The 18,003-nt window shown below is 46.9% G+C and overlaps 1 protein-coding gene across 2 annotated transcripts in view; it reads right to left on the bottom strand.

The window, feature by feature from the left end:
* Nucleotides 1-699: 699 nt before the first annotated feature.
* USP43 (ubiquitin specific peptidase 43) overlaps nt 700-18,003 on the bottom strand; it is an 83,034-nt gene continuing 65,730 nt past the window's right edge. For both annotated transcript variants that reach the window (XM_008010335.3, XM_008010337.3), the window contains exon 15: nt 700-2,440. In XM_008010335.3, the coding sequence (XP_008008526.1) occupies nt 1,404-2,440 (1,037 nt within the window). In that variant the 3' untranslated portion in view covers nt 700-1,403. The remainder of the gene's footprint in view (nt 2,441-18,003) is intronic.

The following is an 18,003-nucleotide window of genomic DNA, read 5'->3' as shown; positions in this document are numbered from 1 at the left end:
GCTGAGATTACAGGTGCACGCCACCACGCCCAGCTATTTTTTGTTATTTTTAGTAGAGACAGGGTTTCACCATGTTGGCCAGGCTGGTCTCGAACTCCTGACCTCAGGTGGTCTGCCCTACTCAGCCTCCCAAAGTGCTGGGATTACAGGCGTGAGTCACCACACCCAGCCCATTCTTCCTTCTTAAGGAAAAAAAAAATGTAGCAGAGACTTGTCGATGAGTCATGCTATATGTATGAGGGAAGACTTAATTCTTGGGATCAGGTGTCTTGAACAAATGTTTCCTGTCAAAAAAGGAAGTATTTGCAGAAAAACGACTGCTTAAGTACAGGTGACCTCAACTGTTGGGCCCCAGGCCTGGGGTCAGGCTTAGCAGCTTCTAAGTCAGAAATGATAGGATATTTGTAAGAGTCGCTACTGAAGAGTGTGCAGACCTTTAGGAAATGGGACAGTCAACTAATTATCTGTCAGGCAGATGTGGAACTCACGTCTTTTCAAGTACAAGCCCTTCAGAGAGAGGCCTGAGGAGGCTTCCGCTTCTTTAGAAAACAGCAAGGCATTGGAACGAAAAGCACTTTTAGATTTTAGAAAGAATTCAAGTAACTACTTTCTGATAGCAATAGCAAGCAACGAACCAAGTTCACTCAGCAGGAATGAAACAAGGTCATTTATCAAACCTGAATAATTCAGACAGCCATGCGTGTTTCATGGACAGGATTTTATTAAAATTGTACATAGATCTCATATTTAAATTAAAAAAATGAACATTTTTTTCTAGTATCAAAATAGTTATTTTTAAAATACCTTGAAAAACTTTAATACAATTTGTAATATATTAAATATTCACCTGAACTCTCAGCCATTTATCTCCCATCTCTCTCTGCTAGAATCTTGGCTTACCATCACTATCATTCTTTTTTTTTTTTATCTTTTTTTTGGTATCTTTAATGCTTATCCCAGAAAAGCATTAAAAATAAAATATTTTTATTTAAGTCGACAATGTTTAAAAAAAAAGAAAGAAAGAAAAAGGAAAAGCCAATGACAGTATTTGACATGACATTGAAGATTCTTATTCACCAGGCTCACCTTGTTTGCCCATATCCAAAGCTCTTTAGTAAATATCAGTTCTTGCCCTGAAACTGGTAATACTGACCCAATAGCATCCTCTAGTGGCCAGACTGTAGCAAAGCACCCAATGATACAGGAAGGTTTTGGACCTTGGGTTATGTGGACCTTGGGTGTTAGAAGTCTAGATATGGAGACCCCCCCACACACACAAAAAAATTTTTTTAAGGGATTACAAGACAACTGGCTTCCTGGAAACCCACTTTCAACACAAGCTGCCTACAGTTGCTTGGCAAAGTCCCAAGAACGCCAGCATCACACAATACTGATACGCTCCATCAAAAGCTGGACTCCGGTAAGGTTTTCTTTCGACCTAAAGAAAGAGTGTGGTATTTGACCCTCTGAAATGTGCCATAAGAAGCCTGCTCCCCTGGAACAGTCCTTTGTGACATGCCCAGTGCACTGCCTCTCGGGGCCCTGCTGGCTTTACGAGGGAGGCGGAGAGAGCTGGGAGCTGACCACACATCTCTCTCAAGCCGGCTGCCCAGGCCCCTGGCCAGGCCCTCTGGGATCCTGAGGGCAGGAGGTGAGCCTGGAACCTGCCCGTCCATGGCAGGACTCAGCCTGCCACTCACCAGGGAGACGGGGGGCACTTGTGGAGAGACCTCTGCCCTCTCATTCCTCCTGTTCTCCTTCTTCCGAAACACGGACCTCAGAAGGGTGAGTGTCCCCTGCAGGGGTCTGTCTAGCTCAGAGGTGCCTCGGCGACTGTCTTTGCTGTTTCCAGAGAATCCCACATAGGGGGAGGGGGGGCTACTCTTGCTTCCCATCTGGAAGCTCTCCTTCCAGTTCATAGCCTTCTGGCCCTCCGGTCGAGCTGGTTTCTCATGCTCCACTGAAGGCATCACAGTGAGAGGCAGGTCAAACTTTCTGGGAAGCTTGATGTCCTGCCCTACATTTTCTTTGAGTTTCCTTGCTGTGTTTGGACCATCTGAGTTTCCAGGGGCCAGACAGTGGTTGGGTTGAGCCGAGGGACAGGGCACCCCGGCCGGACCTCTTTCGATGGCCCGCGCACCATCTTCGCTGTTAGCAGGAAGGGCGAGGTTGGACCTCGGCGATGCTGACTTCTCATCCTCACCCGCAGTGCCCGTCAACAGCGACACAATGGACTGGCTCGTGGACCGAGGTCTTCGTCTGGATTCCAAGTACTCCACCAACTCGACAGAGGCACCTGGTGGTTTCTCCTTGGATCCAAAGGACCATCGCAGAGGCATGGTCTTGAACGGTCCCTGCTTGGCTCGGGAAGCGGTGGGTGCCTTCATGCTAATGCTTCTGCCTTTCACGCCCCGCACCAAACGCCTGGGCTCCAGCCCTCCTGAAAGAGACAGAAAGACTGTCAGTGTACAAGCCACCCTACAGCTAAATGCCAGTCATCTAACGTTCACTGAGCACCGCTGATGTGGGGGGCACTCCGCTGAGCACTGGAGACACAGCAGTGAAGAAGCCACAAAGGGTTCCCGCCTTTGGGGAACAGCCATGGTTTCACCCACTCTTCCTCAATATCCACTTACACGTTTGAAGCCACAGGGTAAGCCAGTGCCAAAGAAGGTATCTACATGCTGGGCAGCACAGATACCTGGCAACGCTCAGTCTCACGGGCATCTAGCCCTAAGAATGAACATGAGTTTCATCCATCTTTAAATATTCCCATGAAACGGAATGCCCAGCAAAAGTTCTGCTTTTCTAGGTCATATTAGGTCCTTGTATTTTTCAAATGCAAGAAACTGATATCCTACCCTGGGCTAAAAAAGAAAAAAAAAAAAATTGTATTAAAAAAAAAAAAAAAAAAAGGCAAAAACCGCAATTACTTTTGCACCAACCTATACAACTTGTAAAAATACATACACGTGCATGTATTATGCATGCATGTGAAAACATACAAATAAGAATAGAGAAATAGATGCCAAAAACAAGGTGTGGATAGGGCCATGGCAGTGCTGTTTGTGATGGATTTTTTTTTTTCTTGTTTCCTATATCTCAACATTTCTAAAAGGAACATGTACAACCAAGGTTATGTATTTTTTGCTTAAGAAATTCTCAGTCTTGGGAGGCCGAGGCAGGTGGGTCACAAAGTCAGGAGTTTGAGACCAGCCTGACCAACATGGTGAAACCCTGTCTCTACTAAAATACAAAAATTTGCCTGGCATGGTGGCACATGCCTGTAATCCAAGCTATTCAGGAGGCTGAGGCAGGAGAATCGCTTGAACCCAGGAGGCGGAGGTGGCAGTGAGCCGAGATCATGTCACTGCACTGCAGCCTGGGTGACAGAGCAAGACTCCATCTCAAGAAAAAAAAAAAAAAAAAAGGAAAGAAATTTTCAGTCATCAGTCACTGTACCATTAAAATGCCTTGTTTTGGCTGGGCGCAGTGGCTCACGCCTGTAATCCCAGCACTTTGGGAGGCCGAGGTGGGCGGATCACGAGGTCAGAAGATCGAGACCATCCTGGCTAACACGGTGAAACCCTGTCTCTACTAAAAACTACAAAAAAATTAGCCGGGTGTGGTGGCGGGCGCCTGTAGTCCCAGCTACTCGGGAGGCTGAGGCAGGAGAATGGCATGAACCCGGGAGGCAGAGGTTGCAGTGAGCCGAGATCACGCCACTGCACTCCAGCCTGGGCCACAGAGCGAGACTCTGTCTCAAGAAAAAAAAAAAAAAAAAGCTTTGTTTTACATAATGCTTGCAATCACTGAGAAAGAAACCTTCAGCTGAAACACACAAAATCCACCTGGCACAACTGAAACACACAGTCCACATGGCACAAGGACAGTCACACACATTTGGAGAAACGTTGCAAGGTGACCTCTGAAGTCTGCCCCACGGGTGGCTACTTCACTGTGCCACTTCATCCTAGTGTTTGAGGGTGCTGTGGACTGAAGGTTTGTGTCCCCTGAGATTCATACATTGAAACTCTAATCCCCAAGATGATGGTATTATAAGGTGGTAATTAGGTCGTGAGGGTGGAGCCCTCGTGAATGGGATTAGTGCCCTTCTGGCTAAAGAACTAGTCAGCTCTCTTTCTGCCATGTGTGGACACATGAAGCTGTCTGCAGCCCGGAAGAACCTCTCCAGAGCCCCATCATGCTGGCACCCTGATCTCAGACTTCCAGCCTGCAGGACTGTGGGGAAGAAATGTCTGTTGTGGATAAGCTGCCCAGGCGTGGAATTCTGTTCTAACAGCCTGAACGAACTATGAAACAGAGAAGCTCTAAAAGGGAGCAGAACTGCTGCCATAAAAAGCCCCCTGTTAGCGGCACAGCCAACACGATGTGTGACACAGAGAGGGGCCAGGGATTGTCAGGTGCGCGGGTGAGAGCTCAGGAAGGGCAAAGGAACGAGGTGCAGGGGAGTGAATGCTGCAGGAACACAGGGGAGGCAAGGTGCACATCAACCAAGCACCCCAGGAGAAATGGTGGGAGTGGGAAGAAGCAGAATGCCCATTACCTCCGAAAGGAGTTAGAAAGCATCTCAAGGATTTGACTTTCCAGGTTTTTCATAGAGAATGTTTTATATATATATATATATATATATATTTTTTTTTTTCTCAAAGCATTTCTTTTTTTTTTTTTAAGACGGAGTCTTGCTCTGTCGCCCAGGCTGGAGTGCAGTGGCCGGATCTCAGCTCACTGCAAGCTTCGCCTCCCGGGTTCACGCCATTCTCCTGCCTCAGCCTCCTGAGTAGCTGGGACTACAGGCGCCCGCCACCTCGCCCGGCTAGTTTTTTTGTATTTTTTAGTAGAGATGGGGTTTCACCGTGTTAGCCAGGATGATCTCGATCTCCTGACCTCGTGATCCACCCATCTCAGCCTCCCAAAGTGCTGGGATTACAGGCTTGAGCCACCGCGCCCGGCCCTCAAAGTATTTCTTTAGATTAGCCAGTCATAGACACAATTTTACCCAAAATACTCTGTAATTTTGGTTTGGATTGACCTTATTAAATTCGCAGCCCTTCGGGGGAAGAAATGTTCTGTGGTCTGAGATGTGTGTGAAGTTTATTTCTTTTTTTTCTTTTTTTTTTTTTTCCTCTCTTCTACAGCCCTGGGAAGGGCAGAAAGGGACGCTTTGTATTAGCAGGACAAAGCTGTGACTTTTAGCCTTTCAAAATGAGAGCATGTTGCCTGGAGCCCCAGCAGGTGGCGAGAGGAGTTGGCAGCTGCCCGAAATAGCAGTTGTTCCTTTCTTCCTGGTAGGACAGGGTCTGAGGCCAGGGCTGACATCAACGCCTGAGCTACATTTCATGGGAACCACAGATGCCCACGGAACTCGCGTCTCCTCTTTCTCAAGACGGCAGTGAAAAAGCACCCCTATCTTTATTCTCCTTCCACTTATTGGGCTATGATAACAGGATCTGAGACAGTGACGGCTTTAATAAAATTGAGAAATAAACAGCGTAAGAACAGAAGGGAATAAGAGGCCCCCATGCGCACGTCACACTTCCTCTCTACTAAGTCACTTCCCGCGCAGGGTGGGTGCAAGTCCCGGTACCCCTCCGCTGGGGAGATGGACGAACCTTCTGGGATGCTGGGAGACAGATGCTGAACACAAGGGTGTTCAGAGACCCCTGGGCACTAATTCTGGTTCAACCCCCGCCCCACCCCACCCCAGGAAGATTCTGTTTCCAGCCAGTCTGGCTTGAATGAGAACCAAGAACCTAGAGCCTTACACTGCATTAAAGACACAGGCAGTTACCTTCTTCCTGAAGGTAACATAAGCCCCGCAGCATTCATAATGTGCTCCTTGGACCCCACAAGAGCCCCCCAACCCATGCAGATGGCTCCAGTGCAGCTGACAGGCACAGTCCCCCGACACCCCCTCCACACCGCAGCTCTGGAGACAGCAGGTGCAGCTTTGAGAACAGCCACATCTGTTCCTATCCCTGTGTCGCCACCTTGATTTCTACATGACTTTTTTATTTTTGGCTAATGAAATACACATCAATCCAAACTCATGTGTTTTGTGAACAGGGCTGGGGACCTCTTGGTGCCATGCTTAGCACCCCCCCTGCCCTCCCGCCACAGAACAAGACTTTTCCTAGTTGAGTACCTTCTATCTCTTCAAGGGCTTCCATCATGCTTCATACATCGCCTGCTTACTCCTTCAAACAATATTTAATAAGCACCTACTATGTGCCAAGGACTGTCTTCAATGTTTGGGATACAGTTGAGGGAAAATAATATGATGCACCTGTTTTTATGAGGTTTGGCAAAAGCAAGAAGAATATATGATACCATACAATGCTTCTTTGCTTTTTTTTTCTTTTCTTTTCTTTTTTTTTTTGAGACAGACTCTCGCTCTTGTCCCCCAGGTTAGAGTCCAGTGGTGTGATCTCGGCTCACTGCAACCTCTACCTTCCAGGTTCAAGTGATTCTCCTGCCTCAGCCTCCCCAGTAGCTGGGATTACAGGTGCCCGCCACCACATGCGGCTAGTTTTTGTATTTTTAGCAGAGATGGGGTTTCACCATGTTGGCCAGGCTGGTCTTGAACTCATGACCTCAAGTGATCCACCCGCCTCGGCCTCCCAAAGTGCTGGGATTACAGGTGTGAGCCACCGTGCCAGGGCCCCATATGATGTTTCTTGAGCCGTGTACAATTATGTCACAGTCTGATGACCATTTCTGCATGGAGGTCAGGTGCAACCCGGGACAAGCCTATCCCCCAGCTTTCCTCTGGTCCCCATAAGAAAAAGCTACACCTATGAGTTGAAGCTTCTCCACCTCCGATATTGAACCAGCAGGACGAAGCGGGGAAGAAAAAGGCTGGCTGTCACACCACCAGCCCTTGGGAGCCAAAGCCACTGCCCTTTTCACTACTCCAAGAGCCACTGCCATGCAAGAGAGGGTGGGGCAGAAAAGAAAACAGCAACACGCATGAGGGGGTCTGGCAGTCCGAGAAGAATCAACAGAACCATCAGAGCAGGTCGCTGATGAAACAGAGCCACCAGAGGAAACGTGACGGCTTAAATGATCAATAAACTTGCATCTCAAGGAAGATACTGAAAAAACAGGGACTGAAAATCGTGAGTGACCAAGAGATAGAAACTACAAGGGAGGCCGGGTGCGGTGGCTCTTGCCTGTAATCCCAGCAGTTTGGGAGGCCGAGATGGGCGGATCACGAGGTCAAAGTGGCAATTATCAAATTGGATCAGAGCAGCAGAGTTCAAGACCGGCCCGACCAACATGGTGAAACGCCGTCTCTACTAAAAACACAAAACCCCGACTCTACTAAAAACACAAAAATTAGCCGGGTGTGGTGGTGCGCACCTGTAATCCCAGCTATTCATGAGGCTGAGGCCGGAAAATCGCTTGAACCCAGGAGGGGGAGGTTGCAGTGAGCCAAGATTATACCACTGCCCTCCAGCCTGGGCCACAGAGCGAGACTCCATCTCGATAAAAGAAAGAAAGAGAAAGAGAAAGAGAGAGAGAGAGGGAGAGAGAGAGAGGGAGAGAGAGAGAGGGAGAGAGGGAGAGAGGAAGGGAGGAAGGAACGAACTACAAGGGAAAAGGCGGGAGACTCAACAGCAAATCACAAAAACATCAAAAGCAGGAGAGACAATCATTAAACAAAAACCAAAAGACAGTTCTCTAAAGACAGGCCTGAGTCTGCAGAACAAAAGGCACCCCCAAGTTCTAGGTAAGGTTGAAGAACAAAAACCTATGCCTAGGCATATTCTGGGAGAATTTCTAAACTCCAAGGTCAAGAGGAGGATCTTAAAAGCTTCCAACCAGAAAAAAACAAATGACTCTCCCATAAAAAAAAAAAAAAAAAAAAGGCCTGGGCTTCTCACCTGCAACCCTGGGGCCAGGGAGGCTGTGGGAAAACAGCTTCAGATGCCTGAGAGAAAAGAACGGCGACCCAAGAGTCGTGCAACCAGCCAAGCTGCCATTCACCCCCAAGTGAAAGGAAATACTTGCGGCTGGGCAAAGATTTTGAGAACATATCACACACACTCGAATGAACCAGACCTACCACCTCAAGATGGGGGATGACAAAGAGGAGAAAAACAGTGGTGCACAGCGGACCCTGCAATCCGGGTACCGTCCACCACCCTATATGCAGGACAGACGGCCCAGAATGCGTCATGTAAAGCTACGTGCTGCGAGGGGCGTTCTGATAACCGTCTGGAGCAGAAAGTACTAGGCCCTGTCAGCAAAATCTAAGAGTTTGCAAAAGGGACCAGAGGGGGCATGGGAAAGCCTTTCGAAGCTCTCATTTTTGGGGGAAATGACAGGGAAAAGAGTGACAACAGATATATATTTCTCAGCTTATGGGGGGAAGGAGAGAAGACAGTGGTGAAATAGAGCACCTTGCAGGAAATAATTGGCTTCTAAATACTGAGGCGGAGAAAGCAGCAATTAACAAATAGCTACTTTGTGACCTGAGCAGCAGAACTTCCCCGTGAACCAGGAAACAAAGAGCAACACGCTCACATCAGCAACAATAAGGAAAGGAAAAGAAGCTGCAGCGGTAGAAAATCTTTAAAAATGAAATGAACAAAATCAAGTTTTGCAGCTGTTATATTAAGTCGGCATGAACTGAAGGCTCCAGTGATAAGACAGCCTCTGAATTTTTGGTATAAAGAAAACAAAAAACCCAGCACCAGGCTGTTGACCAGAACACTTAAAACTAACTCAAAAAGAAAGGTTCCTAAAGCCCAAAAGAGGGGCAAAAAATGACAGCAGGCAAATGAGAAAGAGAGAAGGCAAAAAGAAAGAAGAAAAGGGTGGGATTATTAAACTTTGACAAAGTAGAATTTAAGGTTGAAAACATTAAGCAGGGATAAAGAACCGCATTATAATGATAAAAAACACATTTATAAAAGAGATCTAATAGTCATAAACCCGTAGACACTTAGTAACAAAGCAACTAACAAGATAAAGTGAAAATTATTAAAACGCAAGGATTTCTTGATTAAAGATACAGCTAGGCTGGGTGCAGTGGCTCACGCCCGTAATCTCAACACTGTAGGAGGCCAAGGCAGGTGGATCACCTGAGGTCAGGAGTTTGAAACCAGCTTGGCCAACATGGTGAAACCCTGTCTGTACTAAAAATACAAAAAAAAAAAAATTAGCTGGGTGCGGTGGCAGGCGCCTGTAATCCCAGCTACTGGGGAGGCTGAGGCAGGAGAATCGCTTGAACCTGGGAGGTAGAGATTGCAGTGAGCCTAGATCGGGCCATTGCACTCCAGCCTGGGCAACAAGAGTGAAACTCAGTCTCAAAAAAAAAAAGATACAGCTATACAGGAAGGTTTCCATATATTTCATTCCTGCCAGGAGTCCCAGAGAAGGTACATTTAATAGTTATGACATAAAGCTCACATCCCTCAGATAGATAATATATATTAGTTTGCATGTGCACAGAGCATTTACAAAATAGTAATCATGTACTTGACCACAAAAAGGGACTAATATGTGACCTTGCGGCACGTCTGACTCGAAAAAGGGAATAATTTTTGAAAACCACATTCTTGGATCACAACCCACAAAAATCAAAGAATAAAGTTGACCAAAATAGTCTGAAATAGTTGAGACTTCCAGATAACCTCTAGATCAAAGAAGAAATCAAAACTGAAATGAAATACTATCTGGAAAGTGCTTAAAAAGAGAAAACCAAAACCTTTGAGGCCCAATAAAACCATAGAGGAAATTTATCATCAGAAGCGCCCATACTGAGAAGCTATGAAAGCTTAACTTTCAGGGCCCCTTATTACGAGGGGGTCTCTGGGAAGGACCCCGAGCCATTTTTTTTACATGGTCATGATTGTATAAAAATTGCAAAAGTAAGATGTTTCTATGTTCTTTTTCTTATAGAACCTTCCCCTACACCCACCTCAATTATATAAGTTGCAGTCTCCAAAAAACTTGGATCCATTCATTTTGGTTTAAGATTCCTTCATTATGATGATGTTCATAACCAGGGCTACCAGAAAGGTGGTGTTTTCAGGCTACCAGCATTTCTATACAGAGAGCTGCTGGTGTTTTGCAGTGGTGACTTTTTACTGAGCGGGACTGCTCCTGGGCATTGCAGGACACTTAGCATTCTTGCCCCCAATCTGGGGAATAAATGCCAGTAGTCACCTCTACTAATTTTGACAGTCAAAAAAACCCAGCCGGGCGCGGTGGCTCACACCTGTAATCCCAGCACTCTGGGAGGCCCAGGTGGGCAGATCACCTGAGGTTGGGAGTTCAAGACCAGCCTGACCAACATAGAGAAACCCCATCTCTACTAAAAATACAAAATTAGCCAGGCATGGTGGTGCATGCCTGTAATCCCAGCAACTCGGGAGGCTGAGGCAGGAGAATTGCTTGAACCTGGGAAGTGGAGGTTACAGTGAACAGAGATTGCGCCATTGCACTCCAGCCTGGGCAACAAGAGCAAAATTCCATCTCAAAACAAACAAACGAACAAAACAAAACAAAACAAAAAAAACCACTCTCTCCTACATATTTGCAAACTCATGACGGTGGGAAGGAGAAGGGCTACCCACCACTATTTGAAAACTTATATGCTAGATTTGCTAGATTTTCGTCTTGCCCAGGTTTAGTTAAAAAAAAAAAAAAAAAAAGCTGGATTTTTCTTTTTCTGTTTTTTCTTTCTTTTCTTCTTCTTCTTTTTTTTTTGAGATGGAGTCTCACTCTGTGGCCCAGGCTGGAGTGCAGTGGCGCAATCTTGGCTCACTGCAATCTCCACCTCACAGATTTAAGTGATTCTCCTGCCTCGGCCTCCCAGGTAGCTGGGATTATAGGCACGCGCCACCACGCCCAACTAATTTTTGCGTTTTTAGTAGATGGAATTTCACCACATTGGCCAAGCTATGGAGAAACTCCTGATTTCAAGTGATTGGCCTGCCTCGGCCTCCTAGTCTTTCTTTTTTTTTTTTTTTGAGACAGGGTCTCACTCTGTCAGTGAGGCTGGAGCACAGTGATAGGATCTCGGCTCACTCCAACCTCCACTTCTTGGGCTCAAGTGATTCTCCAGCCTCACCCTTCTGAGTAGCTGGGATCACAGGCATGTGCCATCATGCCCAGCTAATTTTTGCATTTTTACTAGAGACAAGGTTTTGCTATGTGGACCGGGCTGGTCTCGAACTCCCAACCTCAGGTGATCCACCTGCCTCGGCCTCCCAAAGTGCTGGGATTACAGGCATGAACTACCACGCCCAGCAAACGCTGGATTTTTCAACCATCTCAGAACTTCTAAGACAGGTTTCAAAATCTGTCACCATGTTAGTCAAACCCCAAGAGGAAAAGCTCTCTTAGGAAGCAAGGTTCTTGCAGTCTCTCTCCAAGTGAAAGCGACTCTAATCTGGAACATATGTCTAAAGAGCCTGACAGCCAAGACCTGGCACCCAGAGGGAACGGGTCCATTTCAGTCCCACCACTTTCCAGGGGTGAGCTTTACAACCAGGTGCAACTGGCTGCTTCACACCGAGGCTCAGATTTCCCCTTGGTAGGGCTATAAGATCATCTCTCCCAAGGGTTTTGAGGACTGAACTAGTGAATGTGAGTAAAATGCCTGCCAGGGTCTGCAGGACAGTTATCATCCCTCCCCCAGCCCTCTCAGAGGTCTCTGAGGAGTTTTTCTAGAGGTGTGCCTGACATCTGTCTGAATAGCATGTGAAAAACTTGGGCCATCCTTTGAAATCGCCTCCTCTTGGGACGGTGTCAAGCACATTTCTCCTTGGGAGAACCGAGAAATGGCCTGAGGTACTTTGCCGTTAAACAGAGCTGGGATGAATTTTTGAGCTTATCATAGGTGGTGCTGACAGGGATGAATGAGCTTGAGAAAGAACATCTTTTTTGTTGTAGACACTATATATATATTTTTTTTTACATGGAGTTTCACTCCTGTTGCCCAGGCTACAGCACAGTGGTGCGATCTCAGCTCACTGCAACCTCCACCTCCTAGGTTCAAGTGATTCTCCTGCCTCAGCCTCCCAAGTACCTGGGATTACAGGTGTGCGCCACCATGCCCAGCCATAGACACAATTTTAAATGTGCAATCATGAAAATATAAGGGGAAATGTCCAGCCAGGACAAGTCAAAACATACTGCATGAAATAGTATAGCTGCACAGAAACAGATTTTTTCTTTTTTTTTTTGAAATGGAGATTTGCTCTTGTTGCCCAGGCTGGAGTGCAATGGCACGATCTCGGCTCACCACAACCTCTGCCTCCCGGGTTCAAGCAATTCTCCTGAATAGCTGGGATTACAGGCATGCACCACCATGCCCAACTAATTTTGTATTTTTAGTAGAGATGGGGTTTCTCTATGTTGATCAGGCTGGTCTCGAACTCCCAACCTCAGATGATCTGCCCGCCTCGGCCTCCCAAAGTGCTGGGATTGCAGGCGTGAGCCACTGCTCCCGGCCCAGAAACATTATTCTAAGGAAATCAGACAACTCCAAGATGCACAGACACGCTATGAGTGTCATGTCTACTCGTGAAATTCTGGCAGCCCAAATGCCACACACTGGGGACTGAATTAACTAGCTCTGACACACAAATCACTGTAAACCAGAGGGGCGGACTCAGTGAGAATCTAAAACCACTTGTAGCTTTAAGATCCTATCATCGTCTCTATTCAACTCACAAATATGTAACCAGAGTTTGGTACACGCCTGGTACAGTAAGTCTTTGCAGCATCATTGATAGGCCCTTGATAACTTGAACTTGAATCAAAACAACACATAACGAAACCAATTTTCCCATAGACTAATTGATATAATAATAGTTAAGCTCCTACAGCATATTTCTGGTCCCAAAAGCATCGCCAAACTTCTAATAAAGACCCAAACACTTCTACTATTAAACATTGAAATAAATGTGAGCTACGATTAGGCGCGGTGGCTCACACCCTGTAATCCCAGCACTTGGGAGGCCGAGGTGGGCAGATCACGAGATCAAGAGATCGAGACCATCCTGGCCAACATGGTGAAACCCCGTCTCTACTAAAAATACAAAAATTAGCCGGACGTGGTGGTGCACGCCTGTAGTCCCAGCTAGTTGGGAGTCTGAGGCAGGAGAATTGCTTGAACTTGGGAGGTGGAGGTTGCAGTGAGCCGAGATCACGCCATTGCACTTCAGCCTGGCGACAGAACAAGACTCCATCTCAAAAAAAAAAAAAAAAACAGTGAGCTATACATACATTTAAGAAAAGTAACGAGTAAGATAATGATTTGCCCACTTATTCCAGCTCAGGGTCATGAATGGTAGGAACCAGCCCTGGACAGGCCCCTCCCATTTCAGGGAGACTCACACTCACACTGAGACCGTGCAGACAATCAGATCACCTAACGGTAGATCTTTAGGATGTGGGAGGAAACTGGAGCACCCGGAGAAAACCCAGGCAGACATGGGGAGAGTGAGCAAACTGCATTCTCTAGTAGTCCCAGCCAGGAATCAACTATTTTTTCTCATCAACATTATAGCGAAATGACCGTTGAACAAAATGACACTATTTAAGGACCTGCTGTATTACATTGGGTACTTGGATACAATGATGACATAAAGTATAAAGAAATAAGCAGCTGATGGATACACACACACACACACACACACACACACACACACAGTGCCCAAGCAATTCCACTCCTAGGCATACACCCAACAGAAATGCAGAGGTGTGGACACCAAGGACATGATCAAAACTGTTCGTAGCAGGACTACTGGTAATGGCTACAAACCAGAAACAACTCCGAAACCTAACCACAATACAAAATGTAAACTATTCTTACAATGTAAGGACTTTTTAAATTATTATCATTTTTTGTTTTTTGAGAGGGAGTCTTGCTCTGTTGCTCAGGTTGGAGTACAGTGGCACGATCTTGGCTCATTGCAAACTCCGCCTCCTGGGTTCAAGTGATTCTCCTGCCTCAGCCTCCAGAGTAGCTCAGATTACAGGCGTGTGCCACCACGTCCAGCTAGCTTTTGTATTTTTACTAGAGACGGAGTTTCACCATGTTGGTCAGGCTGGTCTCAAACTCATGACCTCAGGTGATCCGCCCACCTCGGCCTCCCAAAGTGCTGGGATTACAGGTGGGAGCTGCTGCACCCGGCTCAATGTAAGAAACTTTAATAAGGGAAACAATGAGATTTGTCAAGCAGCAGACATTGCAGATAGCCTCATGACGAAACTTGCATTGGATTTTTGGAGAATCCATAAATAACTCAAGAAACCATAAATCTGTAACAACTCAGGGTGCTCCCCTTGGTGACCAGGCCAGATTTCTCCAGGTCAGACCACGAGGCTAGCCTCCACAACAGACTCCAGCCCATGGATGAATCTGCAGAAAGGAGGACGTGGCTCCCCCACCTCACCCTGCAAGCCCTCTTCTCCACACCCCTGTATTTGCTTGTTTGTTGACAATCGTCAACAGACAACAGTTCGCGCTCTCTCGTAAGTAAATTTCTGTGCAAAGAACTATGTATCTGCAAGCTGTTTTTTATTTAAAACAGTATGATTGAGAGAGAGAGACACAGGAGCAAGGTGCTAGAACATTCTGTGTTTTAATCTGGTACATGAGGATGTTCATTTTATGAAAATTTATCAGATGTATACTTAATATACTTTAAGTAATGAAGGATTAATATACTTTACTTACATATACTTATATATTACATATAATTGTATGCAATATGTAAAGTATACTAATCACAACTATATATAATATTTCTATTAAAATTGTATTTAAAAAAAGAAGTTAGGACCTAACAAGAAATAAGGAACTAAAAAAATAATTTGAACATGTTACCACTTTCTGGCTGAAGGAACACGAAGGCTAAATAAAGATCACACACACACACACATACACAAAGACACACAAAGACACACAGACACAGACACTCACATACACACAGGTACAAACAATACACATAAAAACACATACATACACACTGTCACATACACAGACATATACACACAGAGACACACATAGACACACACAGAGACACAAACACAGACACACACACAGACACACAGAGACACACACAGATACACAGACACACACACAGAGACACACACAGACACATACACACACAGAGACACACACACAGACACACACAGAAACATACCTACACAGAGACACAGACACACACATACACACACAGAGACATACACACAGACACACGCACAGACACATACACAGAGATACACACAAGACACACACACACACACATAGACACACACACACAGACACACACAGAGAGACACACACAAAGACACAGACATACACACAGGCACAAACACACATACACAGACATAGAGTTCTTACATAGTAACGCTGGTTTTTTTGTTTGTTTTTTTGAGACAAACTCTCGCTGTGTCACGCAGGCCGGAGTGCAGTGGTGTGCTCACCGCTCACTTTAACCCTAACTTCACAAGCTCAAGAGATCCTCCCACCTCAGCCTCCGGAGTAGCTGGGACAACAGGCACATGCCACCATGCCTGGCTAACTTTTTATAGAGATGGGGGTCTCACTATGTTGCCCGGGTTAGTCTTGAACTCTTGGACTCAAGTGATCCTCCCACCTTGGCCTCTCAAAATGCTGGGATTCCAGGTGTGATCTGACAATGCTCAGCCTTAAGGACTTCGTTTCTGTGGCTATCCCCTTGTTCCCAGCGCTGTCATCAACGTCTCCCTGTAGACCTGAGCATCTGAATGCATCTCTACTATCTCCTACTGAGCTGTCGGCCTGCCTTCCTTCAGTCACCTTGCCTGGTGGAGTGTGCACGCACTGCCACCTCCTCCAGCCCAGCCTCTGGGCCACCTGCTGCAGGAAGGTCTTCCTTCTCTCCAGCCACAGCAGATGCTCCTGGAGCTTCTGCCGGAGGGAGGAGTCACCAGAGGGCTTCCAGCCTGACGGACTCTACCCATCCTCACCTTTCTCAGCCTTTCAACAGCATTCACACAGTTAGATGCTTCCTTAAGATTCTTTTCTTTTTTTTTTTTTGCATCTGTCAACCACGCTTACCTGGTTTTCTTCCCTTCACTGGCTGCTCCTTCTCAGTTCTTTTCTTGGCTGCTCAACCCTTAGATGTTGGAGAGCCCCCAGGTTTGGTCTCGGGTCTTCATTTTTTTTTTTTTTTTGAGATGGAGTCTTGCTCTGTTGCCCAGGCTGGAGTGCAGTGGCGCGATCTCAGCTCACTGCAACCTCCACCTCCCAGGTTCACGTGATTCCCCTGCCTCAGCCTCCTGAGTAGCTGGGATTACAGGCACCTGCCACCATGCCCGGCTAATTTTTTGTGTTTTTAGTAGAGATGGGGTTTCACCGTATTGGCCAGGCTGGTCTCAAACTCTTGACCCTATGATCTGCCCACCTCGGCCTCCCAAAGTGCTGGGATTACAGGCGTGAGCCACTGTGCCCAGCCTTCATTCTTTTCCAGCTGTACTATTTCCCCAGGGGAGCTCAGCCAGCACCGTCCCATCCATGTGCTGATGACTCTCAAATATTTCTCTCCACTCCTCAGTTATCACGTTGATGTGATGTCTTAGCAGGGTCTTCCAACCCCTGAACCCCCGGGCTGTGGACAAGTAGTGATCCACGGCCTGTTAGGAACCGGGCCACCGAGCAGGAAGTGAGTGGTGGGCAAGTGAGTGAAGCTTCATCTGTATGTATGTATGTATGTATGTATTTATTTATTTATTGAGACGGAGTCTTGCTCCGTCGCCCAGGCTGGCACGATCTCGGCTCACTGCAAGCTCCGCCTCCCGGGTTCACGCCATTCTCCTGCCTCAGCCTCCCGAGTAGCTGGGACTACAGGCGCCACCACCACACCCGGCTAATTGTTTTGTATTTTTAGTAGAGACGGGGTTTCACCGTGTTAGCCAGGATGGTCTCGATCTCCTGACCTCGTGATCCGCCTGCCTCGGCCTCCCAAAGTGCTGGGATTACAGGCGTGAGCCACCGCGCCCGGCCGCTTCATCTGTATTTAAAGCTGCTCCCCATCACTCGCATTACCGCCTAATCTCCGCCTCCTGTCAGATCAGCAGGGGTATTAGATTCTCATGGGAACACGAAGCCTATTGTGAATTGTGCACGTGAGGGATGCAGGTTGCAGGCTCCTTATGAGAATCTCACGCCTGACGATCTGAGGTGGAACAGTTTCATCCCAAACCATCCTCACCCCGAGTCGGTGCAAAAATTGTCTTCCATGAAACTGGTCCCTGGTGCCAAAAAGGCTGGGGACGGACGTCTTCCAGGATTCTCAAAATTACTGCGTCAAAAAACCTTGACTTCCCTCCAAAATGAACTGTTCCTACCCAACTTTCTCCCATCTCTTTAACTGTGCAGCTCTTCCCCCTCGTTATTTAGACCCTAAGCAAGGAGTTATCCTTGACTCTTCTGTTTCCTTCACACCGCACACCCCACACTGGCAAATCCTAGCAGCTCTAGCTTCAAAATATATCCCGTTTGACCATCTCTTACCTAACACGCTACTTCAAACCACCACTGTCTCCCACCTGGATATAACCATGTTAGTCTCCTGAATGGCCTTTCTACGTCCCCACTCTTGCCTCTCTGTGATGTGATGTATTCTCCACACAGTAGCCAGAGTAGACTCTCTAAAAACTATGAATCAGATCAGCCACTTTCCTGCTCAGAACTCTCCAGCAAGCTAAAAAAAGTCCATTTTATGGAGGTATGGAGTAGAATGATGGTTGCCAGAGACTGGGAATGGGGGTGGATGAAGAGAGGTGGGTTAATAGATACAACTAGGCCGGGTGCGGTGGCTCATGCCTGTAATCCCAGCACTTTGGGAGGCGGAGGCGGGCAGATCACGGGAAGTCAGGAGTTTGAGATCAGCCTGACCAACATGATGAAACCCCGTCTCTATGAAAAGTACAAAAAGTAGCCAGGCATAGTGGCAGGTGCCTGTAATCCCA

This window comes from Chlorocebus sabaeus, chromosome 16, assembly GCF_047675955.1.
Source record: "Chlorocebus sabaeus isolate Y175 chromosome 16, mChlSab1.0.hap1, whole genome shotgun sequence".
Classification (NCBI taxonomy): Eukaryota; Metazoa; Chordata; class Mammalia; order Primates; family Cercopithecidae; genus Chlorocebus; species Chlorocebus sabaeus.
This window is presented reverse-complemented; position numbering and strand designations above follow the sequence as displayed.